A 22,781-nucleotide genomic window follows, 5' to 3' on the forward strand; every position below is an offset into this window, starting at 1 on the left:
GACTTGGCATGGATACGACGTCGTGAGATGTACATTGTGCTTTACCTAGAAAAAGTCTTTGGGCTCATTTGACTTAAACATAGATACCATTTCGGGCACGTCATGGATTGATTACAGGTTGCTTTGTTTTATGGTTTAGATCTCTGCTGCTCTGCCCTTGATCCGTGGCTAATCCGTACTTTAGCCCTTCTTTCTCTCACAAGGGCAGTTTTCCAAGAACCATACTTGGATTGGACAGCAAAGATGAAATCTGTCCTCAATTTTCCGGGTTCAAAGACTACTAGCCTTACATTCCACTGGTTTGAGTAGCAAACCAAGACTTATATTCCACTAGTTATTGTACTAAAAAATGTGTAATCTAGTCATTGCTCCAATGGCCAGATGCACTCTTTTTATGTTGGGATGATACCCTGAATATTAAAATGAAGGACGGATATATACTTTACAAAAGTCTCAGCTATCAAATACTGGATAATAATACCCGCAAGGAGCAGATATGAAAACTATTGCATTGAAACCATGGAAAGACCGGTATACAATGCGGGATCAAGGAACCTAAACTACATTAATGGTATGATCTATTGCAATTGTACATGCCATGAAGAGCCACAAAATACACTCCGCACTTGTACTCAATGGCAACAAATTTTTTCATCATGCGATACACTACCCTCTATAAAGTCATAAATGGCTTGGCCTCCTTTTACCTGCGTCTGTTCTCAGCTTCTTCACAGGATTGGCCCAACCAACACTCCCACCACCACCGTTCGCCGGATGAGCAGGCTGGTTGGGCCAACCTTGCTGATGGGTGGTCTGCTGGGTCAGTCTTGAATCCTTAGAGATTGATCCTGCTGCTGGACTCCTGATGTTGCGACCCATGCTTGGGGGTGAAACAGGGCCAGCTGATCCAGTCCTAGGCTTCACCATAGACTTTTCCCTGTCTTTCCTCTTCTTCTTGCAAATAACCAGCTCCCCTGGATGAGTTAGGAGAGAATCATCCTGTTGATATTGCTCCCTGGTAATGCCACTTCCACTCCCAAGCCTAGATTCCTTCTGGGGCACATGCACTCTAACCCTTGCATCTTCACCAGCATGAGTGGAACCACGTTGCAATGACTTTTGAGCGAGGCCTGAATCAGGTTCCACCTCGTTTATTGGCTTTTGTCTCTTCCCAACAGCTACCTGTCTAGGGGATGGAGTGGAAGTCGAGGTAGATACTGGGTTAGCAAAAGATACAGCGCTTCTGGCTTCTCGGAAATCTGTATCTGGGAATGCAATCTTCAACAAGTCGAAAAACAGATCATGTACTTTTCTTGCTTCAGATCTGACCTGTGAATTCAATTACATTTCCAGAGTAAGTAGACAGATCAGGACATTCAGGAGAACATTACAGAACTATATATTGGAGTTCAATTGGTCGGAAGGAAATTGGGACATTTGCTAGTTGATAAAACTTTCTAGGCATTGATGCAAACACAAATAGGTTCACTTCTTTGTAAAGCTTTCAAAGTATTTGCTTCCAGAAAGACTATCCACATAAAAAATTAAAAAAGTGATGCAAAGATGAATTAGAGTATGAAAATGTAAAGATACAGAAGGTCTAGTTAAAAGAAATCCACATGAAAAATAAAAAAAAAGTGATGGAAAGATGAATTAGAGTATGAAAATATACAGATACAGGTCTAGTTAAAAGAGAAATTATACCTCATGTGAAAACCCATAAAACTGCATTGCACTTTTTAACACTAACTGCACATCTGACACAAGCTCCATAACTCCACTATACTCTAGTCTGTCAACACGCTGATCAATCTTCCGTAAATCCAAATGATTACTTCCACTTCCACCCATGTAACCAGAGTTTTCAATCCTCTTCCACAAATCTGTTAAAAGTGGTACAATTTGTTGACCTTCCTTGTCTATTCTCCTCTGAAGCTTGCTAATCACATTTTTGCACTGCAAATATGAGATTTTCTAGTCAATCACTAAATTCACAAATAGCATGAGATAACATGTCATACATGAGCAATTAAATCAGGTATAACTTTAAAGTAGAAAACTACTCATTTCTTTAAGGTAAGTTATTTTCATATACAAAGTTTCAAATTTAAACATATCCAGCCATGCAAAATATCGATGACTTCAAGACTAAATAACAGTAAGACCAATTGTAATCGACATGGCAAAGCAAACCACCAGGTAGAACCAAAATATTATAGAACACAAAATATCTGCTAAATCTCGTAAAAAATATCATCATGCATTAAGTAGACACTCACTTATCCAAATGTCTATCCTAGCAAGACCAAAACCATATTTATCAATGAGAGACCAAAATGGAAATATACAAACATCTAAAATAGTATGCTGCAGTCTTAGATGCAAAAAAAAAAGGACCCAAAAGGAGGAGGTAAAGAGATTAAAGAGGCTCAAAGCAATGGTGTAAGCCAGCTATAAGCAACACCATCAAGCAATTCAAAATACCAAAGCCAGATAGGCAATTCCAACTTATAAATAGTGACCAGGAAAAAATTCTGTGACAGTTAAAATAGTAATGGTAAAAAAGAGGCAATATCAAGCAGCATTTACAGATTCACAATCCAAACACCAGAAGAATTAGTCACTTCAACTATACCTTTCTTTGGATGACATCAGACATCTTAGCACCAAAATCCGAATACCCACTTGTATTAACCAGTTTACTGTCCCAACTCTCTCTGGAGGGTTCGCCAGCATCTTCTGCAGGGGCAGACATGGAATTCATTCTACCAGACTTTGGTGATGCATGCAACTTCGATGTATTAGCAATCTTTCTTGAAGGTAAGTTCCTCCTGCTTTTTGAAGATGAATCATTTGGATCATGCTTGAAAGCATTGCGGTCACGGGTTGGTTTTGTTTCAGTGTCAGTCCTTTGTTGTGATTGGTATTTTTGGTCCAGCTGAAAAGGCAACAAAGATGAATCTCCACGTTGGAGATGAGGCACTTCATTGACAGATTTCTCCTCTGCCCTTTCCACAGTATGACGAGGTCGAACCCGAATACTACGCTTTCGTTTTATCTTCGGTTGGACAACTTGTTCCTCTTCACCTTCATCCCGCTCATGAACCCAACTTTCAGATTGCCGGTGGTCCATATGAGAATCTCCAGATACTGCAATCTCACCTTCCTCTAGTTCATCTGGCTGCCAAAATTATAATAATAACATGAGAAAATAGCAGAAATTGATAAATGAGACAGTTAAACTTCATTGCAGGAAAAGAGACATACCAGCCTTCTCGCAACGGAACCAGGCCTAGCATCTAATGCAGAGAGAGATCCAAATTTCTGAGGAGAAATAGGAGACACTATCTGTGTTGGTCTTCGACTGTCCAGTGATGATCCTGAAGAACCACCTTCTTCAAGTATGTGATTATTTCTAATGTTTTCTGAAGTCTGGGCATACTCATAACCACCATCACAAAGTGGGCCATCTTCTTCTGACTGATCCTTATTTGTAGGTGGTGCCCCAACAGCACCACTAAATTCATCATCTTCAAATTCTCCAATTTCTCCCTCTTCCTCATTCCCAGAGTAACCATTTCTCTCATCAGAACTTGCTTCAGAGTATTCCCCATTCTCATCATCTATTTCCTTATAATTAGGATGCTTTTTCCCCTTGGGTCGCCCCCTTTTTCTCTCAGTCTCCACTTCATTGGATTCAGCACCCACACCAGCAGTAAATAAAATGTTCTTTGATGGCTTTTTTGATAAAGTAGCAATAGCAGCGTTCACTTCTCTTGTACTAGCTCGAAGCCACTTAGGTACCTGTTCATGACTAGTCATCTGTTCAGTCCAATCCAGTTCTTCATCCATTTGATCAAACAACTCAACTTCTTCCTCACTTCTTGCTATCATGCGATTTACCTGGTGCAAGGAGGGAACATCATGGACAGTTTCTTGATACCTCTCTTCATCATGCAATAATGTTTCTAAAGTCATGCGTCTCTCTTCATGTGTTGTTCTCTGGTCAAAACGTCCAGCATTAATAACTTCATCAGCCATGTCAATTTTATACTGTTGAATGTTATTCCTTATGAGGCCCTCAATAGATCCCATATATCGATCCTTACCTGCAAAATCATCCTCAAAATCAACTGTACCTCCACTCCTTAGTTCATCCTCCTTCTGATGACAAGAGATTTTGTCAACAACTGCCTCCATGTAAATGACTTTGACTTCCCTTGTTTGTCCAATTCGATGAGCTCTAGCAACTGCCTGTTCCTCATTTTTAGGGTTTGGATCAGGATCATATATAACAACAGTATCAGCAGTTTGAAGATTTAGACCACGCCCAGCTGCACGAATACTAAGTAAGAATATAAAGCAGTCAGAGTCAGGGCTATTGAAATCAACAATCGCTGATTCACGATCTTCCAAGCTAGTTGTTCCATCAATACGTCTGTAAACAAGCCTCCTCCACTGCAAGTATTCCTCCAAGATATCCAGGAGCTTTGTCATGGTACTAAAGAGCAATACTCGATGCCCTGTTTTCTGTAGTTTTATGAGGATTCTGTCTAAGATCCACAATTTCCCACAAGATCTTACAAGGAAATCTTTCGAGAAGTCATTGTAATACGGGTAATTTAGCAAAGGATGATTGCATGTCTTGCGAAGCTCCATACACCGGTTATTTAAAGTTTTGTACACCTTAGCCTGGTATATTGGATTTTTTTGAACCCTACGCTTCTCATCTTCAGGATCAACTCGAAGAGTCCCAGTTGATTTTATCCAATCATAAATGGCACTCTGAATAGCTGACATTCTGCATCTTAAAACTATTGAGACCTGCAATTGGCCATTGCAATAATATCATTAGAAACAGCATTACGATAAGCGAAAACCAAAGTAGGACAGCTATAACAGCGTACCTTTGGAGGAAGTGAACCTTCCACATCTTCAACACGACGTCTAAGCATAAAAGGCTCTAGAATTTGATGAAGCCGGTGGATGATGATAACCTTCTTTTCAGTCTCAAGCCAATCATCCTCTGCATTATGCGTAGGGCCTTCCTTTTGAAATGGCTGTGAAAACCAATCATGAAATGCCTTGCGATTGTCAAACACTTCAGGAAGGAGAAGATTTAACAGTGACCAGAGTTCTTTCAAGTCATTCTGTGGCATACAAAAATACCCATTCAACTCATCAATAACTAATACATATATAATAAACTTAATATATATATATATATAGATGACATTGAGCCTGGGGAAAGAAAAAGGTAAGTAGGCATCTTATTTCATTGCCTCAATTAAGCAACACTGTGAGATATAAACTAAAGCATGGCAAAAAGTCCTGTTAATGAATAATGGTCGTACCATTACAAGTAGAAGTCAGTCACAACAGTAAAGCAAATAAGTTGTCCGAGGTTTCAAATCTGTATCATAAATAATGTATGTGTGTGTATTTGTTTCAATTTCCAATCATATCAGAGAGTTGGCTTAACAGACCTGTAATGGTGTCCCGGTGAGAAGTAAACGCCTTTGGCAGTGGTACCTATCAAGATCACGAGCTAAAACAGATTCCCTGTCTTTCATTCGCTGTGCTTCATCAATTATGATGTACTTCCAATCAATTTTGGAAAGCTTTGACCGATCGTACATAATGAATTCATAAGTTGTCACAAGGACATTAAATTTCATTGCCAAAACCTCCTATGCAACATGAAAACCAAAAGAAAATTTAGCAAACTTTGACACTAAAAAAACAAGTAAATACAAAAACTTATAGTTCTTACTTGAGAAAATAATTTTGAACGTTGATCTTTTCCACCAACATAATAGATGCATGACACAGATGGTAGCCAATTATGCAACTCACTCTGCAAAAAGGACTACTTAGTTCTGTTCAAAGATACTGGGAAAATGTCATAACCATCAATATAAAGCAAAAACAAAACTAACCTTCCAATTTACCAGAACAGCATTTGGAACAATTATAAGATGTGGACCATAGTTTCCTTTGAATTCCATCAAATAAGCAACCAATGCCATAACCTGCACAATAAGGTAAAAGGTTAACAACAGCCCTACTGTATCATATGATTATCTACCAAAAAATATAATGCTCTGACTTATTCCAACACCTTGTCTAACTCGCAAATGACATATGAAACTGCTGTGTTACTCACAATTTATTTATTTATTTATTTATTTAAAAAAAAACAAAACAAAACACTACCTGAACAGTCTTCCCAAGACCCATCTCATCAGCCAAGATACCATTGAGTTTGTTGTTATACAAAGAAAGCATCCACTGCAAACCAACCTGCCAAATAAAATACACATATGTCATAAAAAATTTAACTTAGTATAACAAATAAAAGTACATTAAAAGTAAAAAAAGAAAAAGGTAGGGAGTAAACCCAATATTTTAAATATAGCAACCTACAAGCTGATAGTCTCGTAAAGTTCCAGCTCGTAGCATTGATGGTTGCCTTATGACCCTCTCGTTCACAGCATGAGCAAGATTATAATACCTGTTGACAACCACAAGAAATGACATATAACTTGCCATAAATTTGGTACCTTCTGAGAGAATTATCCTTAGATTAAATGAAAACATAAATTATAAATGCAAATTCATTATGTGAGATTATAGTTATTGAACTAAAGAACATCAGAAAAGTCACCACATAAGCCCCACCTAACTGTCACAAAATATACACCCCATCCCACTCATGCTTCATGATGAAGCACAAAACTGTTATTATCATTAAGTCCAAGAACATAAAATGAAAACCATGTAATCAAAAACACAACTTACTTGCTAACTGATGAACTATCCCTGGGTGCATTCATTTCCATAAACCGATTTCTTATCATTACTTCCTCTCCAGCACAAGCTGCTGCTACCCTAACTTCTTCTTCTGATAGACCCTTTTGTCAAGAAGTAGAAAATAAGGAAATCAGTAACATGTAATCTTATTAAATCATAGGGCTTAACCAAAAAAAATTTTAATCATAGGGATGAGGAAATGGATATCTTTTTGGTTCACAATCAGTCCAAAAGATTTAAAGGAACTGAGAAGGGGGGGAAAAGCCCTAAAGACAACCAGAAGAGGGTAGAAGAGAGGAATTTATCTCAATGTGTATTCATACTTTGAGGGGGAATTCTGTAAATGCTTGGATGTACAGCTCCATACAGGTTCTGTTTTTTCCAACCCCATGGGATAATGGGTTTGGCTGGGGTTATGGTGGCTGCCCTGGTTTCTTTTGTTCTTATGTCGGGGGCTGGCTTTGCTCTTTGATTGTCTTTTAGGGATTCTGGGGTGATTTTTTGTTGTTAAAATGGGTGTATAGTCCACCTTGCAGGTGCAGGGTGTCAGGTATGAATGTAAAGGCCCTTCTTTTTGGAAATAATTTTTTCATTCTTTCCTTCTTAATGAAAGCAGGTTAATAACTTTCAAAAAAAAAAGAGGGTAGAAGAGAGGGAGAGGTCAAGAAATCATGCCTGCAACCGTGCAGCAACAGCAGCAGCATTTGCTGCCTCCTCCACTTCTTGCTGATTTTTGGCAGCTGTTATTTTACTTCCCAATTTATGAAGATACTCTTCAGTCTGCGTCAAGAATGATGAAAGAACTGCATATCTCTCTGCAGCATCACCAGGGATACTTGTCTGCTGCTCCAGCAACATTTCCCTGTACCTTTCAACATCATTATTCTTCAAGGCTTCCATCCTTTTATTCCGATCATCATCCTTCCTCTTTGAAAATTCCCGTAGCATTCTCTCATGGTACTTGGCAACTCCCCTATTGCGAGCAGTTCGGGCATCACGGATGGCCCAGTGAGCCTCCAGGAGTTTCTTACGCCACTGAAATATGGATTTCAATTGCTTCTCTCTCAGAGCCTTTTGAGTGACCTGTACTTGTCTAGCCAGCTCAGTACGTTGACGCTCACACAGTCGGACAAATTTTCTGTATGGCCTGTCAGGCATTGCCATTATCTCTTGTTGCTGCTGGTCAACTTCATCCCTCAAACGTGCCTGCACATCTATAAGTCGAAGCTTCTTTTCTTCAATTTGCAGTCGAAGAACAAGATCCGGCCTAATCCTTTTCCTCTCTAAGTTTACTGCTAGTAACCCACCAATCTTTCTCAAATTTTCTGATCTTTTCTTGCTAAGGACTTCCATGCCTTCCTCAAAAAGCAGATCTTTGACATCATATGCCAAAGTTAGATTATTATTGCTGTTAGGCACTGCTGAACCATAGGAGTCATGTTTCCTAGTGAAGAAGGGAAAATCAAACAGTGGTCCGTGATACTTTCTGGCAGAGCCAGGATCTTTTGGCTGGGGGGCAGAGTTTGCTTGCATAGGCTTCTTAACTTGTGCTCCATCAGATGCAGAAACTTGTGATGCAACAGCCTTTCCTCTATCCACAGTTAAATCACTTCTGACTGGAGTTTTTGGAAGACCACGTTCAACTTCTTGGTCTGACTTAGCAGACAAGACAGAACTTTGCTGCTCTTCTTTTCCAGCAGGCAATGTAGATGAAAATTCCTTGGCCGAGGCTGACACACCTTGCATATGAGCTGTTGATGCAGTTGCTCTATCATCTCCTGCATAAGCTTCCTCTTTAGGTATATTCTGTCCATTGGTGGATGGCCCCGCCTGCGAAACCTTCTCCTTCGTCTCCAAATGCTTCACTTGATCTTCTATAATCTTTCCACCATTTCTTTCCTGATTATTTCCACCTAAAGGAGGTAATTGCTGTTGTTGTTGTTGTTGTTGTTGTTGTTGCTGCTGCTGCTGCTCAAGTAGTGGGGGAACAATGGCTCGAAGAAGCTCTTGTGGAAGTGTACCTTCACCTTTCTGTTAATAATCACAAAAATCAGCATTGACCACTAAGTATTTCTTGAGTAAACTTCATGTGACTGTCAGAAATTAAGGCATAAAAAGTACATTAATGGTCAAAGGGGCAAGGACAGAGTGGAGGAAAGAGATTAGTATACCTTCAGGCGCCTAAATGCAAGTATTTGTGCTTTAAGAACATGAAGCTGTTGTTTAGTGAAGCCAAAACGTTGCTGCGGTATCTGGGTAGCTGCTCCCCCTTGTGATGATAAGTTGTTAACTGATCCTCCATCATTAGGAGCTGCAGGCTGTGGAGAAGATCGATTTAACTGTTTAAGATACTGCATTTGCACTGTTTCTGTGCTGCCTAATAAATTTTTTGCAGGCAAAGATGGATCAACACCCTGGCTAACATTTACAGATGATTGTGGAGGATGCATAGGAGGCATCCCGTTTCCCTGCACAACTGGCTGCCTAGGAGGCACTTGGTTATCTCGACCATGAATGGCTAACTGCTGCATTGCAATGTTGTTAGCATTGTTAACCACCCCAGTGCTGGAAGTTGAGCCAAAAGGGCTAGGTGGAACTGTTGGCCTGGTTTTTGCAGTGCCAGACTGACCAGATATATCACTGGATGAATTACCACGAGGAGAACTCTCGCTTGGAACTGACGGAGAAGTGACCTGCTGCCTGGACACAGGCACAGGTGATGACTGAGAACCCATATTGCTTTCATTTGTTTTTTGCTGGGCAGCCATCCTAGACTGCATGAGGGGAATAAGCTGTGCCATCAAGTTGGCATTTGCAGGTTGTGACAGATCAATATTTCGCTCAAGTGCCCATGCCTGCAACTGTGCAGCCATAGCGAGTTGATTGCTTCCCATGTTTTGAACAGTTTGCTGAGCTTGTTGTGCCTGCATAGCCCTTAAGACATTTCCAGGCATTAATTGTCCAATAACTGTTGCCTGGGCAGGTGGCTTGGGCTCATTTCTTTGGTCAGAAACTGACTGTGGTCCTTGATCCATCTGCTTTTCAACACGACTGAGCTGCTCAGATGCGTTCTTAGAGGATGATGCCTGAGCCTGATTGGCTGCCTGCATGGAAATAAGTTCTTGCAATTTTAAATTTCCAATTCGCATGTCCTGATCCTTACCAGATGTGGAGCCCAACATTGCCATCTTAGCTTGCTGATGCACCAACATTGACTTCTGTTGCTGTGCAGCCTGGTAAGCATACTGGTAATAAGCTTGCTGAACAGGAGTCAGCATTTGTTGGTCAACACCTTGACTCCTATTCTGGCCCTCCTGGGCAGAAGGATGTTGTTGAGCGAGATCAAAAAACTTCCTGGACTGTTGAGGCAGTTGCATGGAGCCTGGAGATGAAGGAAAATTGCTTCCCCCCATCATACCTTGAAGACCACTGGCTTGATATGCCAGGATGGCTTCATTTCCTTCAGGTTTTCTCAGTAATTGTTGTTGTAATGACTGCAAAGAACAAATACAAATGCACAAAGATAATGCATGAACTTATTAAATAAATACTTTATCTTCAACTTAGAGCCACTCAGTGACTTCAGCATATATAAGACTGAACCACCAATGCTTTAATCAGGGCATGACATCCTAAGGAAACAAGAAAAAAGCGTAGTAGTCCCAGTTAGGTATCTGCTGTGACTAGAACATCTAGGATTTAAGGGCATCCACATTAATGTGTTCTTCAGATATGCAAATCGCAAAGGAAATCCATCAGAAAGGCGTACAATTCAGGTATGGGATTTGCTACTTTACATAATAATGAATCAAAGCAGTAAATACACTAATATGGTAAACAAAAAAAAAAAGGACTACTCCAACCCAGCCAGCAAATAACATATGGAAAATAACAATTTCTTAATCCATTCTGAACCGGCAGAGGGTAAAAGAACATCGGAGATTAGGTTTCATTTACACATCACAGCTGAGGAGAGAATTTCAGGTCATCTAAACAAATTCGAGACATTTGCGAGGGTAATCACGTGGATTCTACCAAAAAGAAAAGACTGGATACTGTGTTTAAAGTCATTGTGACATGGAACTCAATAATACTTTTAACAAGCCTCAACAACACATTTGTTGCCCTATGCTTTCACACATGCATCCAAGTTCAATAATTCTATAGCAGAACCTAAAGAACAGTTCCATATCACTCTCTGTCTCTCTCTGTTCTTATTCTTCTCTTGGGAGTGGGCGTGCTGTGTGGAGACAGAGGTTCAGTAACTAGATACTTCAAAAAAAGAATTCAAATTTTTTTTCTTACTCTTTCTAAAAGAAAAGGATAACACATAGCAACCATTTCAGTTGCACCCACATATAGGGATATACCAAAGAAATTCTGCCTTACAGCGGGAATGCAAAGGCTATTTTTCCTCATTCTAATACCTAAAAGCTGAGTGCCTTGATTCCCTTCACACTCAAGGAGCTCAGAAGTTTAATGCTCCTTTAAACCCCCCAAAAGCAATTTAATTACCAAGAATAAACTAATCAACCTTGTGTACTATCCTAATTACATCAGAATTTGCATTTATTGCACCAAATTAAAATCCCAGAACCCGCCAAATTCACCAATACATCACTGCCCATTTGCAAAAGCATACTGAATTCCCAAATTACGTGTCAGTTCAACCAAACTTCCATTACATAAACTGAAATTTCATAAACCCTTACCTGTCTAGACGTTATATGCTGCTGCTGCTGCTGCTGCTGCTGCTGTTGTTGTTGCTGCGGCACCGAATGAAATCCCAAGTGAGGGGTCGAAACGGCCGATGAAGAGGAAGAAGGCGAAGCTGCGGACGATGTGGATGCTGCCCGCCCCACCGGGCCCACCCCCGGGTTCCGGCTGGGCCCACCTCCGCCTCTACCACCAGATCGCATAAAAAACTAACCCCAATTTTTTAACAAAAATCCCCCCGAAAATTCCAAATTTATTACAACACAATTGCAACAAAAAAAAAAACCCCTCCACTCTCACAATTTGAATCCCTCCAAAATCCTTAATTCTTTTTTTTAATAAAACCCCTCTTTTGCCCTCCGATCCCAACGTTCAAAGAAAATTAAAAATATAAATTAACTAAAACCCCAAAAAACAAAACAAATAATTGAAATTTGTTTTTGTTCTCTCTCTCTAGAAATCCGAAAGTTACGGTTGAAATGAAGGGTAGATCTTGATGAGTTAAGCCAGAAAGCGAACTTGACGGAAACGAGGAAAAATCAAAAATCGGTGATTCGACTCACTGCCCACTAACCTCTCATCTCTCTCTCTCTCTCTCTCTCTCTCTCTCTCTCTCTCTCTGAAATTTCACGCAATTTTGCAAAAAAAAATTTCCTTTTGGGGTCAAACCCTAGTGGGGTTATTTTTTAAAATATTTTAAAGTTTTTTTTGTAAAAATTTGGGAAGGGGTTAACTTTTTTTTTCTCTTGGCTGGTAATGAGAAGACTTTTGCTTTTATTGATGCTCTGCTGCTTTGCCCGTTGGTCAGTAAGGTGCGTAGTGCTTTCCTTTGAGAGGTGGGGTCCACGCAGGTGCCTACGGTTAGAAATTTACGGAAAGGGTAGAGTATTGTAAACTTTAGCCCGGGATTTCTGTGATATTTACAGGAGAGAGCCCCTAAAAGCATGAAAGTGCCAAGAAATATCTGACGAGCTCAACAAATAGTAATCCAGGAAAGAATTTCACCAATGGCCGCCTAACACGTATCCGCTACGTTAGGCATATATGCATATGACTTCTTTCAAAAAACTTTTATGCATAAAAAATATTCTAAAAAAATTTCATTATACTTTATGAAAAATATTCCAGTCTCAAAATTAATAATTTGTGATTAAGATAGAGTTTAGTGGCCAAAAAATTTAAGATAATGTCACGTTTCTTTAAAATAAATAGACATAATGAAAAGAGATTAAGAATTTCCCAAAAAAGCAAAACAGAAAAAGAGAGTTGTTGAAGGGTATCTTATGCCACGTGTCAATGGTGGGTTCTGGCTTTGTTTGGAAGGTTTCGAGTGGGGCCTTTCTCACCAAAGGCAATTAAAGTTGTGTGAGCCCACGAATCTGCATCAAAATTAAATTCGGATTGGTTTGCTGTACAAAATTAAAAAATATATAATATTTAAATAAATATTAATTAATTTTTTATAATTAATGATTATTTAAGTATCATTATCAAAAAAATATATATCATTAATCAAAATAATATTTATCATTTTATGTGTGACTTTTTAAAAAAAATAATTTATTGTTAATCAACATAATATAAAAATAATAGTTGTGATTTTAACTAACAATTATTAGTTAGTTATAAAGATTTATTTTAACTCAAAATAAAAATATGATCTCGATTAAATATAATAAAATAATAAAATAATAAAATTGTATTTAAATTTAATTAAATAATTTAAACTTTTTTTAGTTATGCCAATAAAAGAAAAGGGTTGGGTTTGCATTTAAGAAAAGATTGTGAGGGATTAATTAGAAAATAAACAATCTTAATACCCATTGATTTTGACTCGCGTCACGAGGATCACTGGCCTTTATTGGGAGTAAATTGAAAACGTTAACAAATTGCTTAACAAGTACCGGTTAAGATTATATTAGATACCGTCAAGAATAAAATTTTGCTGTATTTAGGAGGCTATAAATAATTTTATATTCATAGTATTATTTCTTTATTAAAAAATAATTATCAAGCATACAAATATTTTTTAAAATAATAAATTTAATTTATTAACGATTTTTCATGAACAAGATCTAAATTAGAGTTATCTGTTCATAATTTTATTTATAATTTTATCTATAATTTCCTTTTATATATATATTTTTTATTTTTCAAGCTAAATACAAAAGAAAAAAAAAAGATTTTCTCGCTCTGCCTTTTTTCTTTCCTCACTTTTTCTTTCCCTCTACTTTCATCCCTTCCTACCAAGTATAGTATAAAGGGGTAAAGAAAGAAGCTCATTTCAACTATTTTAGCATTTTTTAAATATAATCTTCATTTTTATTGTTCATTAATGCGATAGATATTGCTTCATTAATACTTAAGTCATGTGTATTTGGTTAAAAATTATGTGTCTTCTTCTCGTACAAACATGTGTACAACAGTATGGTGTGTAAATTGAAATCAAATCAAATAATCAAATTAACATGAGTTTGAATTTTTCAATTCAATTAATTCAGTATTCAATTATTTTAGTTAAATATATTTAGTTATAACGGTTTAATCAGTTTAGTTCTTGGTTGAAAAAATTATCAACCGAACTAATTGAAGTGGAAAATGTTCATATATGTTTATATGAAGAGGGGTAATTTTATTAGTTACGCAAATATTTTTCCAAGAAAATTCTAACTCTTATTATAGCTAAGTTAAGGTGTGAATAAATTATACTTAGAATCATACTGATATGAGCTAAAGCACGTAAATCAAACTTTATTTGATATCTAACATATATTTAATTTTAGTATATTTTTCATAAGTTTGATTTTCAATAATCGAATCGAATTAACCAAAATAGTTTAGTTTTCGATTTTCGATTATCATTATTTTTTGATTCAGTTTCAAATTTTTTTTAGAGAAAGTTTGATTTTTTTTATTTTGAAAAATCTAGAATTGAATTAGCCATTTTAATCGTATGCACATCCTTATATAAGAACAAGGAGATGGCAGCAATTATTTAGGATAAAGAGTTTGGCATAAAAAGAAAAAACAGAAGTTCAAAATTTTCAATTTATGGAAAATAGCACTTGAAAATGGACAGGAATTATATACTTAAACATTCTCATATGAATATTAATATTTACATAATTTTTTTATGAAAATGGACTATCTTTTCTTTTAAAAAATAAATGGACCATCTTTTGTCATTTGACTATAAGAAATACTTTACCCCAAAACTAAAATATCTTTAAACATTAAATTTCATTAAAGCAATTAAAATTTTTAAAATGAAAATTTTATTTCCATTTTAAAAGAATGGTGGATTTTGTAAAATTAAAGAGGATTGCTAATTCTTACAGCTTTTTTTATATTGGAAAAATATCGGTTGACCATGATATTATGCCTAATAAACTATTATAACTAATTATTGATTAATTATCATTAATTAAAATGTAATTTGTCTTTTTTATTCTCACACCTATCATAAAAGCTATAAAAGCTTGATCTTGTTAATCTTAAGTAAAATTTAAATAGAGATTGTCATTAATTAAAACTTAATTTGTCTTTTTTATTTACACACCTTAATTATAAGGGCTATAAAGGCTTGATCTTGTTTATTTATAAAAGTAAAATTTAAATAGAGACCTTGTTAACAATAAGTAAAATTTAAATAGAGTCAGTTGAGAAAAGACAGAAAATAAGTGTCCGACCTGCCGGATTCGAACCAGCGACCTAAGGATGACAGCCTGTAACAACTACAGTCCTCCGCTCTACCAACTGAGCTAAGGTCGGATTTTATTTCTTCTTTCCTTAAAAATTATAAAATCATTCTTCTCCTGTATTTAAAATCTAAATTTACGCTCCTCTGCGATGAATTTTATCACTTGCCAACCCTTCTGTGGTTCTGCCTCCCCTGTTTATCAAAAGACCGAGAAGAAACCAACAGAGCTTGCTTGTTGCTTCCAGAACCTCTCCCGCCCGCGTCACCCCAGTCTCCGTTTTCAGGTAACAAGGCAGAATATAATTTCTTCCATTTGTTCTTGAAGGAGTCAATGCATGAGAACTGATCTTTCTTTTCTTTGTTCTATTTTTCCCTTTCACATGCAGATAGTCGACTTTTTTATTTCTGTTTTTCTCACATATCTTACTTTCTTTTGTTTATTAATTATTGTTTAGAACAATATTCAATGGACAATGGTACATAATTGTTGAGAAGGGATAAAGGATTGAAAAACTGTCTAGCTAGACTAAGTCAAAGGGTTAGTTATCCTTTAACTACGCCAAGTCCAAGGGTCGCTTCAATGTATTGGTTGAAATTCCAAACTGTGATTGGATCACCTTAAAATGTCAAGAGTTCTGAGTTTAGTGTGGATGGGAGATCAAATTTCATGGTCTCATTGCTCAATTATCTTCATGGATTAAGTTGAGCCTTGTCGTCTCTTTTTCTTTTGAGTGATCAGCCGTCCAGGCTCCAAAAATGGACTGATAGTTGGATGAACCTCAGTTCTTGATCATGTCTCACACCACACCATGCTAACCATTTTGATCTTAGTTTATTGCTAATTATTGAATCAACATTTTGCCCTCACTCCTAAAAGGAAAATCAGTGTGGATGATGAAGACGATGAGGAGAGAGTTACAGCTTCGCCAGACAAAAAGGAAACACGTGTCTCCTCAAGAAGTAAATGCATTCTTCAATTTCTTCTTTTATTTTGTTCGTCGTTGTTATATTTACGTGCATTTCTTCCTTTCAATCTTCTGTGTTTTTTAGAATGAATCAACTGTAATTGCAAAAATCAACTCTCAAGCTAAAGTACATGATACTTATGAGGCTGAGATTAAGGAAGAATTATGTTGTGATGAGTGCAATGGCAAGTTCGATGAAGAGGGGATTCCCATACACAATGATCCTATTGGTGTGGATGAGGTTCCAGTTGAGGGTGATGCTGCTTCCTCTGGAGCAAAAGATGTATCGACCAAGGGTTTTGGTGTTCAAATTGATTGCAATGATTTCCTCCCTTCGGATCTTCAGAGAAAGAGTGCTGTATATGAAGTTATTTTATTGATTCAGTAATGATTTGTTATTTATTGTTCATTAATGTGTATATTCCATGATTACAAAAGTGGGAAAAACAAATGACCAGAAGCTAAGAAGCCAAGGGACTGTTGCTCGTTCTCATGGCAATGGCCAAAACCTGGCCTCTTTGTTCAAAATAGTGAGAACCCATTTGGAGCTCGCTTTTTGGAGTTAGAAGAAAACGGGGGATATCGAGGTTACAAACTTGAACCCCAAGAACACAGGACGACTTTTATGGAGTTGTGAAGATGTGTCAGTATTCTGTGAGCCACTTCGGAAGGTTCTGTATGTTGCAAACCCCATTATCATGGGTGCGTTAAGTTCATGTTTGCCTTGGCCCTTGTAAACGTTGCCGCTGTCATGGAATTAGCAGGTCTTCCTAACAAAGGAGGACTGAAATTAGTTTGATGACGAATCGATTTCTTGGTGTGTCCTGATGTCATGGGCTGGCCTTCTTTGGCCTGCCAACGGGAGTTTCCATTTGAGCTTGGCTACCATGGATCACACCGGGCCTTTCTTATGTTGTGGAAATTCACGGGCCGTGACACTGACTGACATTTAGGCATTGATGATTCATGGAGAAAACTGGGTTCGGTTTTTGGAAGGTCGTAATCTATGTTTGATCAGACTCTTTTTCCATATTGGTCAGCATCAAATGTTCAGCCACTAACATCTTGTGAAGTTATCGTCACTGATTTAGCTAATGAATTGTTATGAGGACGGATTCATTACTTGTGTAGACCAAAAATTGATCTTTAAGGCAGTCCTTGAAGGCACAATAAGTGAACTGTATTCTGCATACAAATTTTTATAGAAGACCAAGTTGTTGTTTTGATTTCAACAGAGTTCAACGAGTAAATTGAGACAGTTGGGTTCAAAAGAGATATTCCTAATAACATTGAGTACAAATATCTCATTGAAACATTTTGTATGTATGCCAGAGAAGCTTCCTTGTAATACGAAACATTTGGTTTCACAAGAGCTTCCTAACATGAGGCATTGAACATGGACTCTGAAGGCATTTAGTCAACTGCAACTGGTTGCATGTTTTCAGCTTCTTTCCTTAGTTCTTGGAATAGGACCGAGGACAAGTACCGCTCCCCAAAACTTGGATGAACAGTCTGATTTTCATAAAAAAACAAAAGAACATCGAATTAGAATCACCATTGATATTGCATTACACAAAAAGAAAGAAAAATTCAATATACTCTGAAAAGTATAGCCTTCTACTATCAAACATAGAATCGCCCAAACCAATAAAACAATTTTATTCAGAACATGTTTACACTACTCAAATTTTACATTGTCTAAAGATCTCACATATGTCATAAAAAGAACAATACCGTAATATAATTTATGCTCTCCTGCTAAAAAACTTTTAATTATATACTCTTCATAGGAAATTGAGGAGAAGTGCTTACCACAATCAATTTGCCTTTGTTCTCAGGCAATCTTGCAAGTTTGAGTGCTGCAACAGTGTTGGCCCCGGATGATATCCCAACCTACATACCACAAAGCATTGGCAGATCTTAGTTATAGAGCAGTAAAGCCTCATGGTCACAATCCATTCATGCCTTTTCAGGATGAAGAAGTACATACATAAGAGAGAAAAGAAGATAGGAAATCTATCCAGAGCAGAAACAATAATAGGTTTCTTGGTGTCTTCCATCATGATTGATGATTTCCAAAAGAAATTGGGGGTTTTCAGTTGTATATAACCAAGGAATGAGGATGAAAGAATTATCTAGTCAGACAGATGTCAACAAAATTTTACCTAAAGCACCAGTCTAAGAGCTTGCAAATGTCGAACCCAAAAGCCTGGGTACTTATATTGCAATTTTAAAAGGATTCTGAAAGACAGCCATATTCATAGATACCAACAAATAGTACTAAATAGTAACCAAAAATGAAAAAGCTCATGAGTGAAAGAACTTGGCTAAACACAAATAAGTTCTGGTTAGCTTAAGTGAAAATGTGAACAAGAACGAAATATTTTGACTTATGTAAGGAAGCTATTGAGAAAGAACTGAAACATGATTAGGATTATTACCATGAGCCCCTCTTTCAATGCCAATTCCCTTGCCATATTTACTGCATCTTCACTGCTGACCTGTCAACAATAACCCACCATAAGCACCAACGAACCAGATATCCAACACAAGATACCAGATTCTTATTCTCTCCCCCTTTCTCTAAAATATTTTCCTGACACTAAAAATGTAAATAGGACATTGTTTACCTCAAGAACTTTTTCCATTACATCCATGTCCAGAATATCCGGCTTGAACCCAACTCCATTGCCAGTAATATGATGAGGACCTGTTGCAATTGATAATATCAGAGACTGCAAGGGAGTTTATATAAAATGAAGTCATTATCTTTACTGTCCTGTTTTCCTGGTAATTCTCTGTTTTTATCTGGTTGCTGAGTTAATTAAAAAAAACCAAGTAAGAAACCAGTAACTAATTATAAACACCTGCCATTGCTCCAAATTAAATAATTCCGAAGCTTCAAATATTGTTCTAGTTAATTACTGCTTTCATCCTTGCATACAGAGAAGTTACCTGAAGGAAACAACATAGAAGTAAGATCAACAAAAAGTTTACCTGGTTTGCCACCATTCAATACATTACTTTCAGCAGGCTCCACTCCATATATCTATCATTAAAAATGAAATCCAACATCAGCAATGAAATGAAGCAATATAAAAGTATACTCTTGTCCTGATGTTACAAGGAGTGAACTTGGGAAGAAATAATTAATTACCTTTACATTAGGATTCTGGGATTTGAGGTACTGTCCGACACCAGAAACAGTACCACCACTCCCTATTCCCATTACAAAGATGTCAACTTTACCGAGAGTATCCTCCCAGATCTCAGGGCCTGTAGTTTCAAAATGCACCTGTTTTTCCAGTTTAAAATAACTCAAATAAGTCATTTAATCTACATTTGGAAAGGAAGAGGTTGAGGACATATTCGATGAAGATTTCATTGTCAATTCAAAACTATCCATTTGTATATCTAACATAGTGATAAAATATTAGCAAAAGCATGGTTTAGAAATCTAACCCAAGTATAATTGTTAACATGTTAATAAAGCATAATTAAATAATGATGTAAGACTGCACCTGAGTGTTGGCTGGATTTGAAAACTGTTGCAACATGAAAGCATTTGGTGTAGACTCTAAAAGTTCATAAGCCTTCTTCACCGTCCCTCCCATCCCCTTGGTGGGATCAGTGAGTATTAAATCAGCTCCAAATGCTCTCATGGTCACTCTTCTCTCCAAGCTTGTGTAAGAAGGCATGGTTAGAACCATCTTATAACCTTTCATGGTTGCCATAAATGCCATACTTATCCCCATGTTACCGGATGTGGGCTCTATCAGAGTTGTCTAAACATAAGGTTGATAAATAAGTTAATTCAACACCAAATCAGAATCATATAGCATTTCACAGTTTGCATCAACAATTCAGAAAAGCCATTTAGCTGACCTTTCCTGGAGCAATTAAGTTTTTCTTTTCTGCATCTGCGATCATGGCCATTGCTGGTCTGGTGACATAGAAGTGTCTAATTAATTTCCATTTGGCCTAGATCAAATAGTCTACATCTGTAAAACTGTAATAAATTGTAAAAGTTATGTATTCCATGGAGGGGTCTGAAGTAAGTAATACCTGTCTTTGATGCTAGCAGTGGGTTGCATCATCTCTTGCTTCACAGCAATATATGCTCCACAGCCTTCAGTTACTTTATTAAGAAAAACAAGGGGTGTTCTTCCAATTAGCTGAAAATATGAAGAATTAAATTATTAAAAAAAGGATAATCCTTTCATTGATGGAACAGGCTCACGAGTTATGACAGTCCCCATACTGATTAAAGAACATGGCCTAAGCACAATTTTAAAATAATCATCATTGGACACATCTTATCATTTACTTTTTCAGCTTTTCCTTCTTCTTTATAAAACCTAATTAGCATATCTTGCTGGGTTTGGACAGTTAAGCATAGCTTAGCCATCCTTAAAACTTCCTTTTGCACCTGCAAAGCTCACTTGATTAAAATGTCTTCACCAAGCAAAAACCAACAAATACGGTATACGAGGGATTATTTTCGGCTGAAAGACAATTCAATGAAGTAAACAAAATACAGAGGATCTATAAGTGGCACTTCCTGAATAGCGGAAAGTAATAAAAGGATCAGTTTTAAAGATAAAAGAAAAAGAAAGTCTCCTTTTCTAAGAATCGAATAAGTTTTAATAGGCTGAGAAGCACTGGAAGAGAAGAACACAACAAAACGGAAAACTGAAAAGAGAAGAAGATTTTGCATAAAAGAGATTGAAAACAAGCAAAATTAAGTATGTAAGAACATTCTGAGATTATGGGAATTATGTTAATCTTGAATGATAAACAACTTTCGAAAAGCTAAAAAGAAACCAATGGAGCAATGGCCAAGAACATAGTGCAGTAGTAAAAACCCAAAAGAAATGAGAAAAATTCATTGGGAGCTAGAGGGGATAAGAGAGAGATTACCTGGGAAACTTCCCTCTTGATTTGAGTACCAGGAAGATCCTTGGGGAGATCTCTGAGTCTTTGAGCAAAAGAAGAAGATTCAATGATGGGTTCTGTGGAGACCAGCCTCCTTGCCATCATGAGCTCGTTGCATGTTAAAGATCTTTTCTTGAGGAAGCTCCTTAGAGCAGCCATTAATGGAGGTTTCAAAAGACTTTGCTACACTTCCACAGTGAAAACACAGACAGAAACTGATCTTTGGGAGAAGAGTGGGTGGCAAAATCTTTTTTAAAATGCTGAAATGGTCTAAAGACTAAGCCCTTTTTATGCAGACTTTCAAGACATAAAGTTGAAACAAGCACCTGTTACTGACAGTTACAGTTACTGCTTGAAGTCATTAATATTGACCAAGTAAGATTTTTTTTTTTGGTACATTGCTATGTGAAAATTTTATTCATGACTTTTATACCAGCGATATCTTTCTGAAATTTTATATATTAATATTAGAATTGCTCATAATTGAAGAACCACAAAATAGAAGAACAATTACAAAATAGAGAAGAATTTTGGCACGCCAATGTCTAGGTGCAATGATTCTGATACCAAATAGAAACTGATAAATGATCACATGGGCCGCTCAGCAAAGGCAAGAGTTGGTTTGCAGATGACCAAGTTGAAGACAACTTCCTTTACTTTTCTTCGAACAATATTTGACACATTTCCTACAAATATTTCCAAACTGAATTTACCCAAAATGCCTTCTCTTGTAAAAAATTGCGATGGCTTTTTGTGAAGTAGGACAAAATCATTAGCTGGCCGGCAGGCATAAAAGGAAAACAATGCGGAAATTGGGCATGCAGTCGTGGAATGACAGGTGAGTTTGTATGATCCAATGATGCCAAAAAGGTGAACAGGAAAGAAAAAACGACATTCAGATTGTGCGGATTCTAGACAATGGGGTATTGGCTTTCCTTGGTTAAGACATGGATGTAGGACTGGTGGCTATATTGGCTCTGGCTGATGCGGGGGAGTTGGCTCTTTGCGGCAGGCAATAGTCAAAACTTTAAAGGGGAACTGTGAATTTGTGATGGAAACCTGAACCTACCAACCCCCCCACCCGCAAATAGCACACAAGCCCACAAAGACTGATACTTAACCAAATTTAGAAAATTTGGCTGGTTGATACACTTTTAAATATATAAAATACAATCCGTTTTCACCACCTGTTAGTGTCAGGGTCATTTTCTCTTCCAAAAAGTTAATTTATTAAAAATGTTATGTTCATATTTATAAGTTAAAAATTTTTCTCTTATTTATTTGACATGAGATTTCGTTTTTCATTTAAATTTATAATGTCTTCGTTACAAGTCAAGTTACTTTGCATACTCAACCTATTGGAGTGCTAGGCGTGACATTGAAATCGAGTTTGAATCAACTCAATATCATTTTGTTACGAAATGATTATCTTTTTTTTAAAATATTAACATTTTAAAGTGTACAATACTCACGCTTATAAACTCAAAATCCCTCCCTTATCTTTGATGAGGTTTTGTAACAATCACACATACATGATTTGTCATCAATTTATAAATTTTTTATTGATATCATACCTCAAATCCGTTTCTGAATTCTGATAAAATGTTCACAAATCTTATTACCATGTCAGAAACTTGGAACTAAGGTTCCTG

The 22,781-nt window shown here is 36.9% G+C and overlaps 3 protein-coding genes and 1 non-coding gene across 4 annotated transcripts; 1 reads left to right on the top strand and 3 right to left on the bottom strand.

Annotated features, from left to right (window-relative positions):
- Positions 397–12,146, bottom strand: LOC18614118 (ATP-dependent helicase BRM). The gene is made up of 14 exons (XM_007051705.2): positions 11,526–12,146; positions 8,985–10,307; positions 7,489–8,844; positions 6,802–6,914; positions 6,427–6,514; positions 6,217–6,303; positions 5,940–6,032; positions 5,774–5,857; positions 5,487–5,690; positions 4,908–5,150; positions 3,268–4,824; positions 2,636–3,181; positions 1,705–1,956; positions 397–1,329 (listed from the first exon to the last, which is right to left on the bottom strand). Exons 1-14 carry the CDS (start codon positions 11,730–11,732, stop codon positions 682–684), a joined length of 6,801 nt encoding a protein of 2,266 aa, XP_007051767.2. The 5' UTR covers positions 11,733–12,146; the 3' UTR covers positions 397–681.
- Positions 15,213–15,300, bottom strand: TRNAY-GUA. The gene is given in 2 exon segments: positions 15,213–15,248; positions 15,264–15,300. It is a non-coding gene; the product is annotated as a tRNA-Tyr (tRNA).
- On the top strand, positions 15,396–16,603 carry LOC18614119. Its single transcript, XM_018128830.1, has 3 exons — positions 15,396–15,513; positions 16,107–16,189; positions 16,280–16,603. The coding sequence occupies exons 2-3, from the start codon at positions 16,121–16,123 to the stop codon at positions 16,580–16,582; spliced, it is 372 nt and encodes a 123-aa protein (XP_017984319.1). The 5' UTR covers positions 15,396–15,513; positions 16,107–16,120; the 3' UTR covers positions 16,583–16,603.
- LOC18614120 (bifunctional L-3-cyanoalanine synthase/cysteine synthase 1, mitochondrial) lies at positions 17,353–21,467 on the bottom strand. The gene is made up of 10 exons (XM_018128825.1): positions 21,115–21,467; positions 20,260–20,369; positions 20,080–20,137; positions 19,716–19,979; positions 19,352–19,489; positions 19,192–19,243; positions 18,825–18,904; positions 18,636–18,695; positions 18,007–18,087; positions 17,353–17,706 (listed from the first exon to the last, which is right to left on the bottom strand). The coding sequence occupies exons 1-10, from the start codon at positions 21,286–21,288 to the stop codon at positions 17,608–17,610; spliced, it is 1,116 nt and encodes a 371-aa protein (XP_017984314.1). The 5' UTR covers positions 21,289–21,467; the 3' UTR covers positions 17,353–17,607.

Source organism: Theobroma cacao, chromosome 1, assembly GCF_000208745.1.
Source record: "Theobroma cacao cultivar B97-61/B2 chromosome 1, Criollo_cocoa_genome_V2, whole genome shotgun sequence".
Classification (NCBI taxonomy): domain Eukaryota; kingdom Viridiplantae; phylum Streptophyta; class Magnoliopsida; order Malvales; family Malvaceae; genus Theobroma; species Theobroma cacao.